Consider the following 21887-nt stretch of genomic DNA (forward strand, 5'->3'; position numbering starts at 1 on the left):
TAAGGAAATAGCTATGAATCAGGTCTCAAATATAAAGACATTACAGAATACTCTGAAATAGAAGTATTATCTGTAAAGGGTAAAGTTAGCAGCTATGATGTTATGTCTATTCACAGTGGATTCACAGAAAATGGTTTTTAAAGAGATTGCTTCACAAAAGTCGCCCAGTATGAATGTCTGGTACTTCATTCTGAGTAAAATTCATTGTGATTCATTATAGACAGATATTTTGTGCTAAAGTGTTTTTTCATAATTCAGTTCTGGAGAAATAATGTAATGAAAAATATGTATTTTATTTTGGATTTCTACTTAAACAATACATGGTAATTTGTTTGCAAGCTAAAATATGAAAAGAATCTCCAAGCAAAATTCCACTTAATTATTTTAAAATATCATTTACAAATGAAGCTCCAATTTTTTTATTCTTAAAATGTAATTCTCACTCCAGATCATTTTCCTAGACACATTATCACTTCCCTTCCCCCTCCCCAATATTTGTTTTTAAGTTTTCATTTTAGGGAGACATTAAAAGTGGTATTAGTAAAGGGTATCCTCTATCCTTTTAAAATGAAGGTAATAGGTACATTAGAGACAGAATAGAAAATTAAAAAAAAAAATGCCACAAATGAAAATTCTTTAACCAATGAGAATTCTCACAACATTAAAAATTGAGAAAAAGAAGCTTTGTATTAACAGTACAAACTGTTAATAGTTTAACAAAGTAAGAAGAGCAGATTTGCAAAATATACGTGTTAGGTACTCACAAATTATTTTTGTTAAGAGTTTCAGAATTTAGGCAGGGAAGGCTTAGATTTCTATTACATTTGGAAATGTAGAAGTTTTAACAACCCAGAATTTCCTTAACGTGCTTTAGTGACAAAGGGCTTGATCTTGCTCCCACAGAAGTCAATGGCAAAACACCCATTAATGGGACTTAATGATTGGGTACCAACTTTTATAAATACATTTGATATAAACAGGATTTCATTTAATTATAGTTTTATATATATATAAGTTTTACACAAATATTTAACAGGCTTTTCTTCCTTTCCATACCACAGTGAAGTCACTGGTGTAGTCAGCTGCTAAAACAACAGCTGAAAGGAGAGCTCATTTCACTTTTTCCATTTATAGGAAATAGTGTGTAAGATCTCATCTCACTAAAAAACATAACAGCTGCATCTCCCCTTTAAACAATAAATGACTCAATTCTCTCTGCATGTAACACAACATTTTAAAGGTCTGATGGGTCAGAAGCAAAAGATATGTAGTGTGTGATTCTTTCCTGATTATCTCCTTTAAAAAACAAACAAGTCAGTGCTTTCTGGAAAAAAAAAAAATTGTACTGGAGTCTTTGGATGAAAATTAGTACCTGGAATGATGATTGATATACAGTACATGAAGTTCTAGATGTAATATGAAAACTAGCAGTTACACTTGGAATAGTACAGTACTTTGTCAAAATGATATCTATACCACAATACTGCCACAATGACAACTATTCTTTCTTTAAAAAAAAAAAAAAAGTTTCCCACATTAATATATTTTTGTTTATTCCCCTAAATAACATTTTAAGACTGTGTCACAAAATATGCAATGGAAATGTTATTTAGATACAATTATAGATCAGTACCTTTTTTATATAAGCAAATAAATAATTTAAAACTTTAGCACAAGAAATATATAAAAAAAATACACAAAATACAATTGTTACAAATGTACAATTTGTTTAACATGTTTTCTTTCACAAAATAAGTTAACTATGCATTGTATGATATTTATATGTTCCTTCTCTTTGGTATAGTAGTTCTGTCTTACTCAAATATTTTCAGTCTTCCTAAAGATCTGGTGGTAACATAATGACTACATGCCTTGCATTGATCAGGAAAATAATGTTAAATCTAAATCAACCCATTACTTCCCAGAGTCCCTGAAGCGTGAATCCATCCTTCAGTTTCTCTATTGCCAGTCCCAGTTCTTCTGAAAATACAGGTTCCCGATCTTGTTGCTTTTTTGGAGGCAAAGGGCATAGAGAGGAGGAACAAATAAAAGACAAGTTTCATTAGAATCTGTGAATAGTGAATTATTAAATAATATGCATTTTACAATGTTAAAGTGTTCTTACCTTATTACCATCTGCAAAGTAAGCCTACAAAAAGAAAAAAAAAGTATCATAAACCCACCTAAATGATTTAAAATTGTTTTCCTATATGCAATTTAAAAAATACTTTCCCATTTACCATTAATATTTTTTTATACCTACACAGAGATACTTTAGGCTTCTCAGTTCTATTAACTTTCCATTTTAAAATGAATTTCAGTGTTAAACAATCTCTTATTTAAAACTGCATTTGGCATATTTTCTGAGATTTACATGTGTGCTTGGTAGAATCTTTTACTTTCATTTTATAAAGAAGACTAAAAATTCACTCTGGGTTGAAATTTACTATGCAAAACTTCAATCAGAAAGCAGTGACTTAATATGAAACAGTCAATCTAAATAACTGCTAAAATGTCTGTTATAACAAATGTCTGTTATTCATAATAAAATGGAGGCAGAACTGATGGCATGCTCATAGTTCCTTCTGCACATGCAGCAACATTTACTATTCAATTTCTAAAAATGGGCCCTTCATATCATCTTGGGGCATGTTCACAAAAATTAAAAATAACATTATCAAAGGGGTAGCTGTGTTAGTCTGGATCTGTAAAAGCAGCAAAGAGTCCTGTGGCACCTTATAGACTAACAGACGTATTGGAGCATGAGCTTTCGTGGGTGAATACCCACTTCTTCGGATGCGCCTATATGTCTGTTAGTCTATAAGGTGCCACAGGACTCTTTGCTGCTATTATCAAAATGATTAATCTAACACTTAAGCAAAGTCATTCCTGTCTCAGGCAAAGACTTGTATAAAGAGGTGGGCTTTATACCATCCCCTGAAAATCAGACTGAGTCTTGGACAAGCAGGGAAAGCAAATTCCAGCATTAATGGCTCTTCTCTGAGAGGTCCATGCCAGCAGCTCCTAGATCTTTAAATCTAGGGACTTAGCAAAAAGTGTCTCAGCTGACCTCAGCTGTCTTGGTGGGCCAAGGCATTTTCTCAAATAGGCCTAAAATCACATGGGACTGTACAGAATACTAACGCCTTCAATTACAATAGAAGACTGGAATTCAGATGAAATATGTTCCCTGTGGCAAGTAGATCACTGCATTCTGTACCAGCTATAGCTTCCAAATATTATCCTAGGATACTTAAATACAGAGCACATTAGATTAATTCAAAGTAGAAGTGACAAAGGCATGGATAATCCAGACAAAATCCAAATATAAGAGAAAAGGATTGTAACTGTGATGACGATCTCATAGAAATAAAAGTACTCCCGACACTGAAGTCCCCCCCCCCCCCCCCCAAAAAAAAAAAAAAAAAAACCACACAGAAGGAAAGAGGAAAAAAGGAAAGGAAATTACAGACTGAAATAAGAGAAAGGAAAGATAGAGAGATAAAAAAGATGAAGGTTAGCAGGACAGATAAGGGATAGGAAAGAAGAAGAGTAAGGGCAGACTAGTAGGGTTGGTTTTAGGATTGTTGAGTCTATCAGATTTCAAAAGTGAGCTATGACAATGTGTATTTTGGGTTAGGCTACCATATAAAAATACTTGTGCACTCTTCTGTTTATACTAAAAAATAGTTTCTGGATATAGGGAAAGGACTACATTTAAAATAATTTCAGAAGAGACTCCACCTCATCAATATATGTTCTTGTGTTTGTATCAATGGAAGTTGTGGGTACTCATCCCTTCTTCATATTAGGTTTAGGGACAACATTTAATGTTACCTTTTCCTAAAATCTTGTGGGGGCAAATACTGAGGCAACCTTCTAGACACAACACTATCATATCAATCTGCCCAGAAAGAAAGAAGACTTAATTTTAATATCTGTATGACCTGATTAAACTACAAGCTTTTAGACCCTGCTGGACCTTAAAGCATGCTGCTAGTTGCTTGTGACTGCTACTTTAAATACCAACTACCTTGACTGTCAATAACCATTTGAAATATAGCTCTTTCTAAAGAGAATGTTGAAAAAGTTAGAGTTTAAAGTTAGAGACTACATAGTTTTGGACTTTATGCCCAAAAGACATTTAAATATGTTATTTAACATCAGAAGACCCAACATAGCTTTTAGTAGGAACCCAAGTCTATAAAAGATTTATATTTAAATAATCAAACAATTTTGTTTTTCTGGAGAAGCTTACCACAAAAGCATCTGTCTGTTCATCAGACTCTATTTCCACATCATCCTGAACCTGTTCCACTGTCAGATCTTCAAGAGGTTGAGGCTGTAAATTGAGACAATGAAGTAAACAAATACATTTATATATAATGTTTTTAATATAATTTTATTTCTTCTGTTAGTGCAATGCTGCATGTAGCTTCTGTAATAAAAGGAACAGAATACCTTTTCTTCCATTTCATAATCCACTCCAAATATAGGGCTAGCTGAGTAAACTCTATGCAGTGAATTTATTTCTTTCACTGCCTCCTGTAGTTTCTCCACAGGGTCTATTTTAAAACCAAGTACATAGCCTCCACTCTACAAGAAAATAAAAATATGTATTCAAATGAATTATTTTTTTACTATATAAAAGATATCTACTTACAGAAAAAGTATTTGCTCTTGACCGGCATTTCTTAATACTAACAATGAGGACTTTTATATAAGTATTTTATAAATTTCAAACTGCTGTACAAATTCTGACTTCCATGGACTTCCAGTGGGCTAGGATTTCACGCCCCATGAAGTATAAAAGTTATGCACTACTATTCTGTTTTACAGATGGGAAACAGAGAAAACTGAAAATCAGTGGCAAGGCTAGGATCTGTATTCAGGAGTTTCGAGCTGCTCAATAAATGCTTAATCCATTAGATCATAAGTGCTATTATGAAGGTAGCTTTCAGTTATAATGAATGCATATGATGTAGCCAAAAATAATTTTTTCAACTGTAGAAACGTTTTTGATCATGGTCACCAGTAGAAGAAATTACCAATCTTTTACACACAGTAGCAAAGAAGACAATGTTTTTTTTAATAGTATTATTTTTTAGCTGCACAGTGCTAAAATTAATCCATTATTACTCTCCCTAAACTAGAGTTCCTGTGTAACAAGGCATTACCTAAATAAATAACAAATTAACTGGCCATGCTGGCCAGTTCATGTTTCAGTTAGAGACCTCATTAATCAGCTGGTGGTTCATTCATCAAAATCTTTGTTCAATAAATTCATAACTCAACAGCCATATTTTCACCACAATTTTGGCCTCTTATGTAGCCAAGTTTTCTTGAGTTTAAACTCTAAAGAGCATATAGGAGTTCAGTCTATTCATTGTCTAAAAATAGCACAGTGAATATCAGAATTGCATAGCTATATAGGTAAAAATGAAAATAACTAAAGAATGCTATTAAATCATCTTACCTGCTGAGAACTTTCTATGACAAGTGCCAAGCCAAACTTTGAGTCTCTAATCTTTATTGAACGCTGGTTGTAAAGTAAAAAGAGGTAAAATGTGTTTTTTTAAAATGGTGTTCTTTAATTCCTTGATACAAACAATTTGTTAATACTATTAACTGCAATTATCAGTTCTGAATACGTGGCATCTTCAGCCATTTGGAATTCCAAATCTGAACCACTGACATCCAGTGGAGGAGTATTCCATCAGAAATGATGGCAAGGTCTTGGCAGTGTTCCTTTCTGAAACCTTTGATCAAAAGATGAATTCCAGAGGTCTCATACATTGGTGTACACTACTGGCATTGGAACAGCAGCATGGTAAGCACCATAGAAATCAGAAATGCAGATCAGATCCAAGGATCCGGCTCCTGATCCTGACAGGCTTGATTTTTTTTCAAGGAATTTGGACAGAAAAATCTGCTCTACAACAGGGCCAAATCTTCCCTCAGATAAGGACATGCAACTCCCATTAAGTTCAATATGAGCTAGGTGTGTGAACTGAAGGTTGGAATTTGACCCATATCAGACAGTATTTAGGTTTCAAAAGGATTATTGAGGTTAAGATACTTACAATTTGCAGATATGGTATGCTGACATTAAAGCTGTCATTCATATTTGCATGCCAAACTATTCTCACATTAGTAATGAAAAAGGTCCCCAGATTTCCCTGTAAAAAATAGATATATCAGAATTCTTTTGAAATGTAGGGCCTGTTCTCATTTGCAGACCCTACTCAGATCCTCCACTGAAATGCTAATATAATGGAACTCTGCATTCAGTTCAATTAGGATTTGATGCTGCCTAACTGAAGTCAATGGGAGTGTTACCACTGATTTTAATGGGAGCAGGAGAAGATCTTAAAAAAGACTCTCACTGCTTAAGTGGTAAAAACCCTTGGGGGATTGCTATTACTGCAGCAAACCAGGATCACACTACAGCACAGTGAACCTTAGAGGAGAATGTGAAACTTTCAAGTGTTGTTCACTGTAGAGTTCCAGAACTGGCATACTGTACAAGTACAATGGCATGTGCGTTAAATTTAGGCGACTGTGGACATGTGTGCCAAAATCAAAACTGGAGCATAGAGGAAAGAACTCTTATTCATCAAGACTGATGTAATGCCCATTTTGGACTAAAATTACACAGACAAATAACAGCTTCCATTTTTTTTCCATGCCCTAAAAAAGTACAGATAAGTAGTTCCCTGGAGAATAACACCGACATATTGTACATATCACTTGCAACTCCTAGTCTCACCCCATCCCCAAGAAATAATCTTCTATTCCAATGTTTTTAGTTGTTAGCAACTATAAAACAAAGGAAAACATGCAGTCAAAAACTGCAAGTAGATTATACAAATATGCAGCAAAGTGTTTTAGAAATAGCAGGGTATATTTTCAGAATGATACACAGAGAATTAGGCTCTCAAATACTTCTTGTTAATAGGAGCTGTGTATCTAATTCCTTGTATACAGAGCTGAAAAACTCTCTCACAAATGTCATGACAGGTTGCTACGAGGAGTACTCTGTTATACTGAATAGCATACACAGGATAGACTGCTTCTCATGTAACCCACTCATGAACTGAACCAAAAGAGAATTCCTGTGAGGTTATAGAACTATAATAGTACAGTTGCTAGGAAGATGAAAAACAAAGCAAAGTTTTAGTAAAACTGCATATACTCTTCTTTTAATTATACCTGATCACTAGATAAATTCCAGACTCCATTGATTTTGTCATATACTTGTTCTTGTGGTAATAATCTCAGTTGCTTGTTTTGAATCAATGCACTTCTTAGCTTAAGATCACGGTACATTTTAGAAGTTTCATAAGCTCTACAAATAAAAATACATGCCAAAGCTGAAGATTTCAATGTCTTTCATAGTTCATGTTAACACAGGTTTATAAAATATTTCAAACTTCCCACTTCAATTATCTATAAGTTCAGCAATTTTAATAAGCCTTCACTACGTAGAATAGCTATGTTAATTTTTTTTTAAACTAAGCAAAACATTTTAAAAATTACTTTTTAGCTTGAAATCAATTTTGGTCTTTTGCAGTGTTCTGATGCATGCTGTCACTTTTCTGCACCTTACAGTTCTGCTCTTTCAACTGTTAAAATGAAACCAAAGCCTGCTGTTCACACATTATATACAGTATGGTCACTGGGAAACATTTAATTTTCAACTCCGATCAGGCACAAATATTCTGTATATATAAGATATACACAAATCATTATTCCACAATTTTTAATTATGTATATACTGTAGGTCAGGGTTCATGTCATTAGACTATGTACAGGTTCACATCTATATAATGTATTCTTTAGGGGTGAAATCCTGGCCCCAATGGGCTTTTCAATCCAGTCATGATTCCTCGATTTACACTAAATGATTCACTACTCCTATGCAAATATTTCAATTAAAAGTGTACTTTACTTATTAATATTAGTTTTTACTAATACTTCAAAGAAGTTGAATATTGAAATTAGCTCTAGTTTATTTAGAAATCAGAAAGTTTTTTTCTCGCTGATATCACACAGGCTACTTTAAACCATAGGAATTGCTTAAAATCATTATTTATAGAACTTAAGCTTTTGTATTCAAATTGGGCTGTCAAGCAATTAAAATTGATTGTGATTAATTGTGCAATTAAAAAAATTAATCACTAGTAATTGTGCGATTAATCACACTGTTAAACAATAATAGGATACCATTTATTTAAATATTTTTGGATGTTTTCTACATTTTCAAATATATTACAGTTTCAACACAGAATACGAAGTGCTCACTTCATATTTATTTTTGATTACAAATATTTATGCTGTAAAAAACAAAAGAAATGGTATTTTTCAGTTCACCTCATACAAGTACTGTAATGCAATCCTTTCATCATGAAAGTTGAACTTACAAATGTAGAATTATGTACAAAAAAAAACTGCCTTCAAAAAATATAACAATGTAAAGCTTTAGAGCCTACAAGTCCACTCAGTCCTACTTCTAGTGTAGACAGTTACTGTCTACACTTACCAGGGGATCGATGCGTGGCAATCAATGCATCGGCAGTCGATTTAGCAGGTCTAGTGAAGATCTGCTAAATCAACCACAGATCACTCTCCCATTGACTCATGTACTCCATCTGAACGAGAAGCATAAAGGGAGTCGATGGGAGACATAGAGTAATGTGGACCCCACACGTAGTGTAGACAAGGCCTCTGAGAAACAAGTTTGTTTACATTTGCAGGAGATAATGCTGTCCACTTCTTGTTTATGTCACCCGAAAGTGAGAACAGGCGTTTGCATGGCACTGTTGTAGCTAGCGTCGCAAGATAATTATGTGCCAGATGTGCTAGAGATTCATATGTCCCTTCATCTTCAACCACCATTCCAGAGGACATGCGTCCACGCTGATAATAGGTTCTACTCGATAACGATCCAAAGCAGTGCAGACTGACGCATGTTAACTTTCATCATCTGAGTCAGAAGCCACCAGCAGAAAGTTGATTTTCTTTTTTGGTGTTTTGGGTTCTATAGTCTCCATATGAGAGTGTTGCTCTTTTAAGTCTTCTGAAAGATACTCCACACTTCGTCCCTCTCAGATTTTGGAAGGCACTTCAGATTCTTAAACCTTGGGTCGAGTGCTGTAGCTATCTTTAGAAATCTCACATTGCGTTTTGTCAAATCTCAGTGAGTGTTCTTAAAACAAAAAGCATTTGCTGGGTCATCATCCGAGATTGCTATAATATGAAATACATGGCAGAATCCGGGTAAAACAGAGTAGGAAACATACTACTCTCCCCCAAGGAGTCAGTCAAAATTTAATTAACGGATTTTTTTAAACAAGCATCATCAGCATGGAAGCATGTCCTCTGGAATGGTGCCCAAAGCATGAAGGGACATACAAATGTTTACAATAGTTGGCATGTAAATACCTTGCAATGTCAGCTACAAAAGTGCCATGCGAATGCCTGTTCTCACTTTCAGGTGACATTGTAAATAAGAAGCCGGCAGCATTAGCTCCCTTAAATGTAAATTAAATTGTTTGTCTTAGCGATTGGCTGAATAAGTAGGACTGAGTGGACTTGTAGGCTCTAAATTTTTACATTGTTTTGTTTTTGAGTGCAGTTATGTAAAAACCCTACATTAATAAGTTGCACCTTCACGATAAAGAGATTGCACTACAGTTCTTGTATGAGGTGAATTGAAAAAATACTATTTTTTATCACTTTTACAGTGCAAAAATAATATAAAGTGAGCACTGTACACTTTGTATTCTGTGTTGTAATTTAAATCAATATACTTGAAAATGTAGAAAAATGTCCAAATATATGTAATAAATTTCAATTGGTATTCTATTGTTTAACAGTGCAATTAAAACTGTGATTAATCATGATTAATTGTTTTGAGTTAATCGCATGAGTTAACTGCGATTAATCGACAGCCCTAATTCAAGCAAATTCCAGGTCATTTATGAAGGCAAGATGAATGTTTTTTGATGCAAATCAATTGACAAATTTTATTTAAATCAAAACAAAGTTAAGACAAAACTACTTAGTGAATCTTTAACAGAATGCAAGGATGACCCAGTATAAGAATCCAAGAATTTTAGTTTCACCTAATAATTGATAACTGTTCCAATGGAATTTTTTTTCTCAGGTTTGCACTGGAGTTATTGTAACTTGTTCTGTGCTAGGGCCAGAGCCTGCAGTCTTCACTCAAGCCACATTCCAATTTGAGTGAAAGTTTTGGCTGAGCCAGAGTGTGGGATATCGTCCCTGGTCAATAACACATATGAATGAAATGCGTTTTACAGTATTTATTCATTTAATTGGACTCAGACTTTCTGCCCCCCCATCCCTCCATCTCACATTTTAAGATTCCTTGCTCGTATTTCAAATACTTCTGTGGACTTTACGTATGTGCGAGTATGTGATGGGTCCATCAGTGACAGCAATCCCCAATTCTGCATATATACTTGAGTTACTATAATTTTAACATTATTTTAAGTATGGTACCTGTGTACAGCAATAACTGAAGTGAAAAGTCTGGGACTCCCAGGAACCACATTAGTAAATATGAACTCAAATCGTGTATTGTTACATTTAGTTAATATATAAAGAGCTTCTGTCTGGCCTCGTAGTTTCTATAAGAAAAATTGTTAATATTTAACATTTTGACATTACAGAATCTTGATTGTAAACAACACAGAGAATCAACAATCCAAGCATACCATTTTTTTGGTCATATTCTAATTATAATCACTTAAGGTGAAATTCTGGCCCCAGAGCAGTCTATGGAATTTTTACACTGACTTCCTGGTCCCCTGGTTATTGAAATCCTGGCCCCACAAAAGTCACTATTTCCCCCCAAGATTCTTGTAATAATAAACCCTCTCCTTATAAAATTAAAAATTTATTTCTAAATATTTAAAATAAAAAATTCACTACTATTTTATGTCTATGATTAAAGATGAACTTTCAGATTATTTATATAGTGCAATGAGTGTTTATGGTACTTTTACACCTTTTTAATTTAAGAAGTATTTTGAAACTTACTGAGTTAGCAGTTCTCGTAGTTATATTTATAATGCAGTTGTAACCAACAGCTAAAAATTGTGGGGGGAAAAAAGCACAGTTTTGATCAGAAGAAAATTCTGTTATATAGAACAATACAGTTAGAGCATTCTTTGGGACACTGATTGTGAAAAGCCCACATTATGATAGGCTGGCTGGGCCTTTTACATTATGTCATACCTGTTCCCAGCTAGAATCTCACCCTTAAAAACAAAAATCCCTACCACTATTATATTAATATTGTTGCGAGGATCCCAGGAGCTAAGAGTGCAAAAAAATAGAAGCAGTTTGGGTGGGGGAATGGATACTGTGTCTGAAAAGAGGAGAATGAGAAGAGAATGAGGGGACAGAGAGGGAAAAAAAAGGTAAAATTTTAAAAATGCTTTATTGCCCTGACCACAACAGTTTGTGTTATTAAAAACTAAGACCCCAGTCCTTCAGTTCTTCATCTGAGCAGACCTACTGACATAGTTAGGGGCCCAATCTGAAGCCAATCAGTGCTTTGTCACTGATTGCAATACGAGCAGGCCCAAGCCCTACCTAAAATATATTGGTCTATTCATCTGAGTGGGGCAGCAGAACTGGAACCTAAATTGGGACATGCTCAATATTATTCCCAATTTAGGCTCCAGTTCTGCAAATAAATCTGAATAGGATTTTCTTCCTTGCAAGGATCCCTATGCAGGATTGGGAGCTTAATTTTTATAATAGAAAATGAGTTGAAAGTAGCTGCTGAATGAACATGGGGAGTTCTAGGAAATATGATAAAGGATAAGGGTCCAAAGAGTCCAAGAAATCTTAAAAAACGATTAAAAGTAAGCATAGTCAAAAGAGTAGGGTCAAGGCATTCACAGCCTTCTCCGTTTTTAATCTTTCCACTAGAAAATATTTATAGAAATTTATATAAATATAATTTATATAGAATAAGGCTGCAACAATGAAATAAGTAAAGGACAACTAGGGAGCTAGTCATGAGGAGATTTTGCAGTCTCGAAAACTAGGGTATGGTGGCAGGCAAAAGAATGAGGATGCTTATATCTTTACATGATACACAAGGCAGTCTTTGCTGGTATTTTTGCACATATTAATACTACTCTCAAGGTCATCATTCAGCGCCTACACTGATGTCCACTGTGAAATCTAGAATTAGCAAACTCACTCACTCATTGATACTTCCTGTTATTTGTCAATAAATTACCTTACATGTAATAGATAATGCATTACTTTGACAGAAAATCAATTTTTAAAATATCTAAAAAGTTGAAGAATAGAATTGTCTCTGCCTATAGCAGGGGTGAATCTGTCCTTGAGACCAGAAGCAAACTTTATATAACTTGGTAAAAAATATCACCACAAATACGTAATACAATGTAGGGGGGATTGAGTTTGTGAACATCGGGACTTCTACTTTCTTGGCTACTGGAAATTGAGTATCTGGAGCAAAATGCCTGCTGAACAAATGTACCACGACACACACTACCGTTCTGCAAGCTACTTAAGAACATGCTTAACTTTAAGCACCTGGGCAGTTTCATTGACTACCCGTGTAATTGAAGTTTGACATGTGTTTAAGTAGCCTGATGAATCAGGGCCCATAACAGTAAATGATATGTTTCTGAGGAGAGAAAAAACGAGGCTCAAGACTAAATCAAAATAAAGAAGTGGCAACAGCATATACTGACATGACAAGTGGGCAATTCAAAGTACAGTAAAATGAAACAGTTCTTCCTAGGCAAACCTACAAATTCCATAGACTTTAGGAAAAGTATAACACTGTTGTGATCTTCAGAATTCTAGTTTGAGAAATTGTTATTAAACATTGACAGTTTATCTAGGAATTATTATATCAGTTCCTATATTACTGAAAGGAATAATGAATACTGCTGGATTATACCCAGGTTAGGTAGCAATGGGAGACTGAAGACTTTGCAGTAGCACATAATATTAGACTGTAACTTTATTGCTATACTCATTACTGTTGTGAAAATTCAGCATACTACCTTATAAGAAAACACAAAACTTTATTCCTCTTAACTAAAGGGGATACTTACAGAGATTGACTCTAGGTAATGCCAATGAGTGCCAAATAATCCGTAAATTTGTCACTAGAAGTCTACCTGGAAACAAAGAGTGCAACATTTTTCATTAAATTTGACAACTGTCCAGATTAAACATGGGATTTCAAAGTTGCTCCACAAAACTTAAAATTTAAACATAAGAACTGCTTCCTTTCCTCTTCCTGAAAACCCCTACAAACCAAATGCCAATACTGATCTTTCTTTTGTTGTAAAAACCTTTATTTTAGATAGAGTTCATTACCACCATAGAATGACACTGAGTCATGTTCAGCACCTACGTCAAGATCCTATTAGAGGAATGGGTTTACCCCAGGTGACTGCGCAGATACCAGTGCAATAGTGGTCATGAACCTTAAATGGGTCTCACACACAAAAAGGGAGCTTCAGGCTAACTCTTAGATAGAGTTGTCATCTAGAGAAAGGACTAAAGGCCTGTTCTAAGAAAGATCTCTCGTGGTGGCAATCAGGAAGGAGGGAAACAGTTTCCCATACTGACCTGGGTAACTTTTTTTGACTAAGTAGTCATTGAAAAAAAATGCAGTTTCAGGTTAGTCAAAACTATTTGTGAATGTGCGCTTATTTCAAATAGTTTCAGTCAAATCAAAAAACAAAATAACTTTGATAATGTTAAAACAAATGATTTTGACATATCTGAGACAATGTGTTTGATTTTTGGGGCTAGATTTACAGGACAGCCAGGGGCGATGGTGGTGACAGTAGCACAGCTGCCTTCCTTATAACCTTTACTCCAGGCATTAGGCCCCTCACCCGGGATGCGAAAGAAACCCAAATATTGTCGTCCGTCCCCCCCGATATGGAGAAAGGATCTGAACTTGGATCTCTCATATTGCACAAGACTTTCCCAACCACTCTGTTTGGGGTATTCGGGGGCAGGTCTCTCTCAATCTCTCTTTAGAACAGGGACTTGAACTTGGGTCTTTCTCACCTCAGGTAAGCCCTAACCACTAAGCCAGACTTATTCTCATTCTCTCTCTAACCCAGTGACTATTCAAGTATTTTATACAAAGCAGAATAGCTTCAACAGGAATGACTGAGAGACCTGTTTCACAATATCCCACAGCCCAGTGGACAGGGGATTCTCCTGAAATCTGGGAGACCTACGTTCAAATTCCTTCTCCACATCAGGCAGATGGAAGAATTGAATATAGGTCATCTACATCCAAGGAGAGTGCCCTAAAGGTTATAAGGGGGGGTACTACCACCACCTTTTCCTCCAGTCATTTTGTGAATCTAGACCTTCAATTTCCTTTGCTTTTATTTTAAAAAGTTAAAAATGCCCAGAAATGAAACCGAACATTTCAGATTTTAAAAAAGTGTTTGCTCCAAATCAAAGTTTTTGCTGATGTCTGATTTCTTGAATGTTTTTTGTAATCTACAGTTTTAGAGAAAAATCGAAACCCTCTCACCTCCCCCCCGGGAAATGCCAGAGAACCAAAAAATCAGTTATTTGCCCAGTTCTACTCCCATACACCAGCGATACCCACAAGAGGTAAGCCCAAAAAACAGTTATGGATTTCACTCTCATTGTGGTGGTGGATGGGAGGATGAGAAGTTCCTTTACATGAGCTACTTTACCAAGTAGCCCTATACCCATGGACCTTATGCAAATCCCCTCTATTCCTTCTGCTTGCACATCAGCCCAACCACCTTCAGGAGTGCTTGGCTGAGAATGAAGGCAGCTTATGTGGCTGTGAAGGAGCAGAGAGATGGCTGCCACGCACAGCAGGGGATAAAGAAAACCTGTGGTTTCAGCTAGCCCCACCCTGCTATACCTGCAGCCAATGCCAGGCCTGGAAGGGGGAGAAAAAAAAGGGAGCTTGGCTCAGTCAGGTACTGATTGGTGAAGAGGCAGGAACTCTCTGTGTGTCTGCCTGAAGGCACAGATGCAGCACTGCCTGGCAATGAAGCCACTGGAAGCAAGTAACTCTTCCCCTGCCAAGGGGAATCTACCACCAAGCTTCAAGTGTGGGGAAACTGGGCTAGCAGGGCCATGCCCCAAACTAAAGGACTTACATAGGGAACAATTCAGAAAACAGGTCCGGAGCACCCCCCTCATGGCTGGGAGCAAGATCCATCTCCCCTATCTAGTGGTGTGAGTGGCCCTGGACTCTGAGCCAGGACCTGAGGGAAAGGAGGGCAGGCCCCCATTCCAGCCCCTAACCAATGATCTAACCGCTAGGCTGCCTGGCCCCCAAAGACCCTATCACAGTGGTGCATATCCCTTACTACTATATAAGAAAGGCCCAACATTTTGCTCTAAGTAGAGACAAAGGAATTATTCTTCCCGGTGGGTTCTTCTCTTAAAGGGCTTTTCAATAATGAAAAGATCTCACATTGTATTTAAGCTCCTGCATCAGGATGGCTAATGAATTAATTTAAACAAATTAAAGAGTTCCAGTTCCTGCAACAACTTGATAAATGAAGGTTTTGTTACCATTTCTAACAGTCCTCTGAGAAATAGACTATATCATTTTAAAATGTAGTTGCCTGATAATAGCACAATTTTGAAACCTAGTCCAATGACACTCTATGATGAATTTACCACTTTTTCTGTCTACAGAAGCACCTTAACCTATGATGGGAGAAACCACTTGAGATAATTAGAGAGTACAATAAATCTTGAAAAAAGAAATCCTCTTGTGTTATAAAATTTAAACAAGTTCCCACTAGAACTAGAAATTATACAGTTGTAGTACAGGCCTATACAACCTTCTGCAGGATTATAGCTTAAGATCACCAAGTTGTTTTTAGGGAGGAAACTGAACCCAAATGAATTGCCTCCTAACCAGGCTTTCAATTCCAAACAAACCCACAGGTACAGACTTTCCATCACCTATTTTGCTTTCCATCAAATCCATGCCATTGGCACCTACTGCACTACCTGATGGATATCCTTGAGAGAACAGATATATGTTCTCTGTCTGGTAGCACAAGTATGCTAGTATAGTCTGCATTATAGTCTATATGTTTGTTTTCCTAAGATCTTCAGAGAGAAGACTAATGACCAATATCAGATATACATACAGTAGCTCTCTCTTGCAAGATTCACAGACAACTGTAGAACATTACTTGATAGTTCTGCATTTTCCTTTCAGAAATAACGTAACTTCAGGTATAATCATTTTCTAATGGTGTAATTGTTTCCGTCTTTCTTACAATTATGCATTCAGGATCCACTCCTGTTCCCACTGAAGTGAGTGGGAGTGTTCCCATTAACTTCAATGGCAGCTGCTTTAAACCCTCAATGATTAAACAAATTAGAAGTTAAGAAGATGAGAATTTCATTAGGTACACACTTACCTCTGTCTCCATTGTTTCCTTTGGTATCTTCAATAGAATCTAAACAGTCTATAAGAACCTCTCCTGGTCTCATTTTCATTTGCCTAAAACAAGGTAATTGTATTTGTTTTTGATATTATCATTTCATTTATTCATTTCCATTTAAACAGATCACAAAATACTGTGGTCTAGACACAACAAAATAAGGTATAATTAAGATATTATTGGGTTTACTCTCTTGGGCCCTGTAAAGTGGTGATCATTTCTACTCCCACATATTCCCTTTGTTAACAACTTCTCCCCAACAAATGCAATATTCCATGGGCTGCTGTAAGAGCTCTATGTGTTTGTCATATCTGAAAGTCAGGTCCTACTAGGTATAGTCAATGAAGAGGAAATACAATCTCATTAGTCCATGACAGTGATGCCTGTTGGTATACAGTTCAAAGCTCATGTTGCTTTTTAGATACCAAATTAAATTTCAATTCCCTGCCTTATTTGCTGTCTACTCTCCCTTATGGATTTTCTTTTGGCATTACTACTTTAAGTATTTTGTCACCTAGATATTTGATTGGGTGTGGAAATTCATGATGATACACCATTGGGATAGGTGGAAGGCCAAAACAGAAGGGGGACACCAAATGACCATAACTGCATAGAAACTCAACACATGGAAACAATAAACCAGCACTACTGAGTCAAATATATAGTGCTAATGTATTTTAATTCAACTGTCAGTCCACTGAGAAGAGCAAGCAATGAAAATTTTGCCTGGTTTTCTTTTCTTTTTTCTTTGCAATTTACCATGTGTTATTTTTAGTCACTTGTGAATCAAGAGAAAATATTAATAATACTTAACACTTATTTATATTTTCAAAGTGCTGTACAAATGTTACTTTCACATTCATTTTCATGTTGTGCAGCTAATTTTATAATTGATTGGGAGGACATGGGGCACAAGCCACCAATATTTGGAACAAAAGAATGTGAACCAAAGATTTGCTAATATGGTAGAAATATCACAATTTGTATAAATGTTTGCAATAAGAGTAATGAATTCTAGGACTACTGTGTTTTTAAAAATATGTCTAACATTATGCAGCGTAGTAGCTGTGTCGGTTCTTGTCTGTCTAGTATGACACAATTGTTTCTGGCATTGAACAGAGTGGCAGATAGCAAATGAACAGATGAGTAGGTAAGCCGTTGTACAACCTCACTATCCAAATGGGTCAATCTTGATCAAGAAAGAGTTTTACTGATTTTTATAAATATTTCTAGACTACAGATTTTAGATTTTTTACTCTAATCTAAAAACCACAATGCATGCAGTTCTAAGTCCAGACAGGATTACTGCAATACACGCTACACAGGATTGTCTAAATGGTAAATCTGTTGCCATAAGCTAAAGCCATTATAGTGACTTTATTGTTATTCTAGCTCAACTGAAGGGTTTTTTCCTACTTGTTGTTTTCGTGCAGTGGCTCTCAACCAGGGGTAGGCAACCTATGGCATGCGTGCCAACAGCGGCACACAAGCTGATTTTCAGTGGCACTCACACTGCCCGGGTCCTGGCCACCGGTCCTGGGGGCTCTGCATTTTAATTTAATTTTAAATGAAGCTTCGTAAACATTTTAAAAACCTTATTTACTTTACATACAACAATAGTTTAGTTATATATTATAGACTTATAGAAAGAGACCTTCTAAAAACGTTAAAATGTATTACTGGCATGTGAAATCTTAAATTAGAGTGAAGACTCGGCACACTACTTCTGAAATGTTGCCGACCCCTGCTCTCAACCTTTCCAGAATATTGTACCCCTTTCAAGAGTCTGATTTATCTTGTGTGCCCCCAAGTTTCACCTCAACTTAAACTTATAAAATCAGACATAAAAATAGTGTCACAGCACACTATTGTTGAAAAATTGCTTACTTTCTCATTTTTAACATATAATTATAAAATCAATTGACATATAAATACTGTACTTGCATTTCAATGTATTGAACAGTATAAACGAACCGTTGTCTATGAAATTTTAGTTTGTAGTGACTTCACTAGTGCATTTTATGTAGTCTGTTCTAAAACTAGGCAAATATCTAGATGAGTTGGTGTACCCCATGGAAGACCTCCGAGTACCTCCAGGGGTACACGTGCCCCTGGTTGAGAACCACTGCTTTAGTGTATTAGCTTAATGTGTACATTTCTTTTGAGTCTACATTCAGGAATACACATGCCCAAATACACGGACCAAATTCTTCTTCAGCAACACTGCAGCAGTAAAGTTCAAATTCCAAAATTTTTTATTTTGTTCTCTCACCATGAAGCATCCTTCAGTCTTATCCAGCAAGCTATGGGTCTTAGTAGAAAATACTTATTGATGTGAACTTTGATTTTTTTTCTCTACCATGATTATTTTAGAGGATGTGTGTTTCATTATGCTCTTTCAAGAACCCGCTCCATTCCCTAGGCTTTGGCTCCTATGATGTCCCGACACACCGTATAACTTAAAGATTTTTTAAAAAACTAAATAGAAGCCAACTTTCCTATAAAAAAGAACAAGAGGCACACTAACTAACTATTCAAGAGATAACTGTATGTTTCTGAAATTGCTTCAGACATCTGACCTTGCACACTAGGGTACCATAAGTCCAGGTTTTTCTAGACACAGCCTCTTTTTTTTGAGCCTTCTTTCTCCGTGCAGAGGGATTTTTAAAATAACATGAAATGTCCAGGGGTTTTTCAGAACAGACAAGCTTCAGCTCAAAAAGGGTCCCGATTGGTCCCGTTCCCGATTAGTCCCTCCCCTACATCTGCGATGGCTGTTGCTGCATCTTGGGCTTGTGCCAGCCACCCTCCCATGTGATGGGGGGCAACACCGACTCCCACCTACAGTGAGTAACACCCCCCACCCCCTCCCGGCTCTCCCTCTTTAGCAGCATCCTCTTTTTGGGAACCGGAAATATGGTAACAATGAAGGCCAAAGTGTTCTATAAACAGGGGTCAGATTTGTGGGAGAGGAGAAGTACTCTTCCAAGCTTCACCCACCTGAGTCACCAAAATGAGAAATCACTCTAGATTGTGCAGAAGTTCAAAACATAAAAGTGTGCTCTGTGAGCTTTGGTGTGGCTTCAGTATGCCTGTGGGCTCTGCGAGGTTTCTTGGGATCGTGAGTGTGTATGCGTGGGGTGGGGGAAGCAGTATCTTCCAAAATGCCACTTACATGTAGCACCAAACTGAGATTCACTCTTTAAATAGTTCAGATCTGTGAAGATCCTGCTTTCTTGCATGAGGAATTAAACACATAGCAATGCTGAGTAAACACCTTGATTAAGTGAACATGGCACATATCTTTGTATGCAGACATCTTTGCATTGGTTACACTTAGTTCACGTTTTTGAGATTCTTTGCTTACTTTTTATTTTAAATGAATGTGGAGATTCTGGAAAATAGATGAGTAGTTTCCCAGAGGATTTGGTACAGGGAATGAGCAACCTACTGCCTGTTTCTGAGCCCTGACTACACTCCAATCCCTAAACTTAAATAGCAGGATTAGTATCTGTACTAGGACTCCCGCGAGCCTTCAGGCTGACCCTGCATCTCCTTGCACCGCTCCCTCCCAGCATGCACTGCTCCCTTGTAAAAAGGGATGCCGACCGCACATCCGAGCCGGAGGGCCCGGCTGCTCCCAGCACGCACTACTTCGTCGTGAAGTGACCAGTCCCCAGCGCGGCCCCTCTCTGGACGAAGGCAGCCCCTTGCTGTAGGCTGTGCCGGGAGTTGTCTCGGGCCCTAGCGGGCTGGCAGGGCCGCGCCAGGCCCCCCAAAGCGGCCCCGCCACCCTGAGACTCAGGCCCCGCAACGGGGCTGAAGGAGGCTTCGCAGAGGGGAGGCCCGGGGGCGCCACTCACTGCGGCGAGATGTCGAAGCGAACATCCCTGTCCTCCCACAGCGCGTCCAGCACAGACATCATCACTCCCCACGGTCCTCGCCAGGGCCCGCCAACGGCTCCGCGGAGTTCTCCCCCGCGTCCGGCACCGGGCTTGGCAACTGCCCGACGTAGCGCAGCGAGGACCAAACTTCCCAGGCGCGACCGCCGTTGGGAGGAGCTGCCGCCGCCGGCTCCGCCCGCAGAGCGTGGGGTGGGGCTGCTCCCTCCACGCCCATCGCGCGGCGCTTCTCCCGAAACAGCTCCCCGAGCCGCGCGGCTACTGCCGCCTCATGGGCCGGGGGGCTCGCGCCGGAGTTGTGTCCGCTGGCTCAGCGCAGCCCTAGCCACTGCCTTCCCCCTCCGCGGCCGCTGCGCGCAGGGCCCGCCTGCTGCGGGGCTGATCGCTCCCTGCGCGGAGCTGTTCTGGGCTCAGCTGCAGGGGGCAGACCCAGGGTCGGGGGGGTCTTACCCTCTCCTCCCCCAATCCCCTAAACCTGGCACCAGCTTGCCAGGAAATTGACTGTAAACCCGGGTCTGTAACCTGTGCTGACTGGGCATCTGCGGGACAACAACGGCCACCACCACCACCAAGTACTGGACGCTGCTGTGCGGGTTTGCTGGCGGCTCTGCCAATGGAAACCGCTTCACGCCTTTAAATGTAGCCGCCTTTCTATTAAGTTACGAACGTCGAGTCTCTCGGCTGCAGAGGGCTCCTGCTGCTGTAATCAGCTTTGGGTACGGGGCTGGGATGGGTTTCAGCCCCTTCAGCTGTTGCCTCCTCTCTTCCTTCACCTCACCTACAGCTCTACTCGCTTTCTTCTGGGTAGGTCCTCTTGAACCAGACTATGTTTTCAATCTGAGTTAGCAAGAGTCTAACGTCTTCCCCTTGCTTTTGTGTAAACTCAGGTTTTGAAGATGCCAAGAGATCTTCATAAACATGTTTAGCAATACTACATTTTAAAAGCTTTTTCAGGATTCATAAATATCTGGAGAGTCTGAAATTCAGTAAGAACATTTGGAGACATCTAGTCTATCTGCTTCTACACATCTGAATACGTTTAAAAAAGTGTTATTTGGAAATACAGAAAAGCTGTTGGACTGGTTCCCGTTCTTTTGCTTAATTTCCACCAGCAACAGTAAAAGTTCCAAAATAATAAATAGCATCCAAGGATACACAAACATTTATATAATATGTCATATCTGCAATCAGGTTACTTTGAGAAAAGATCATAAATTATGGATCAGATAAATAATCAGGTTGTCTGTGACCGATTACTTTTGCATTGTGCATGTAAATAGAATAGTGAATCTTCAGTCATACCTGATACCACGCTATTATTCACATTTTGAACACAGGTGACATGTCTACTGTAAAAGGTATCAAAGTAATGCATGGTACATTTCTTGTAGAAAAAATATACCCGTTAAATACATTAATTGTTTACTTAAAATAATTTGATTACATACCACTACTTACATTAAGCTATTTTAGTGAA

The 21887-nt window shown here is 37.8% G+C and overlaps 1 protein-coding gene across 2 annotated transcripts; it reads right to left on the reverse strand.

The window, feature by feature from the left end:
• Nucleotides 1-272: 272 nt before the first annotated feature.
• BBS5 (Bardet-Biedl syndrome 5) lies at nucleotides 273-20544 on the reverse strand. Of its 2 annotated transcripts, XM_054043856.1 has the most exons (12): nucleotides 20372-20544; nucleotides 16485-16567; nucleotides 13137-13202; nucleotides 11068-11117; nucleotides 10528-10655; nucleotides 7213-7348; nucleotides 6084-6179; nucleotides 5477-5539; nucleotides 4462-4596; nucleotides 4259-4342; nucleotides 2126-2149; nucleotides 273-2008 (listed from the first exon to the last, which is right to left on the reverse strand). In XM_054043856.1, the coding sequence occupies exons 1-12, from the start codon at nucleotides 20431-20433 to the stop codon at nucleotides 1907-1909; spliced, it is 1029 nt and encodes a 342-aa protein (XP_053899831.1). In that variant the 5' UTR covers nucleotides 20434-20544; the 3' UTR covers nucleotides 273-1906. The 2 variants fall into 2 exon arrangements, with proteins under 2 accessions (XP_053899831.1, XP_053899832.1); XM_054043857.1 differs by lacking the exon at nucleotides 5477-5539.
• Between the last annotated feature and the right edge of the window lie 1343 nt (nucleotides 20545-21887).

Source organism: Malaclemys terrapin, chromosome 11, assembly GCF_027887155.1.
Source record: "Malaclemys terrapin pileata isolate rMalTer1 chromosome 11, rMalTer1.hap1, whole genome shotgun sequence".
NCBI lineage: Eukaryota > Metazoa > Chordata > Testudines > Emydidae > Malaclemys > Malaclemys terrapin.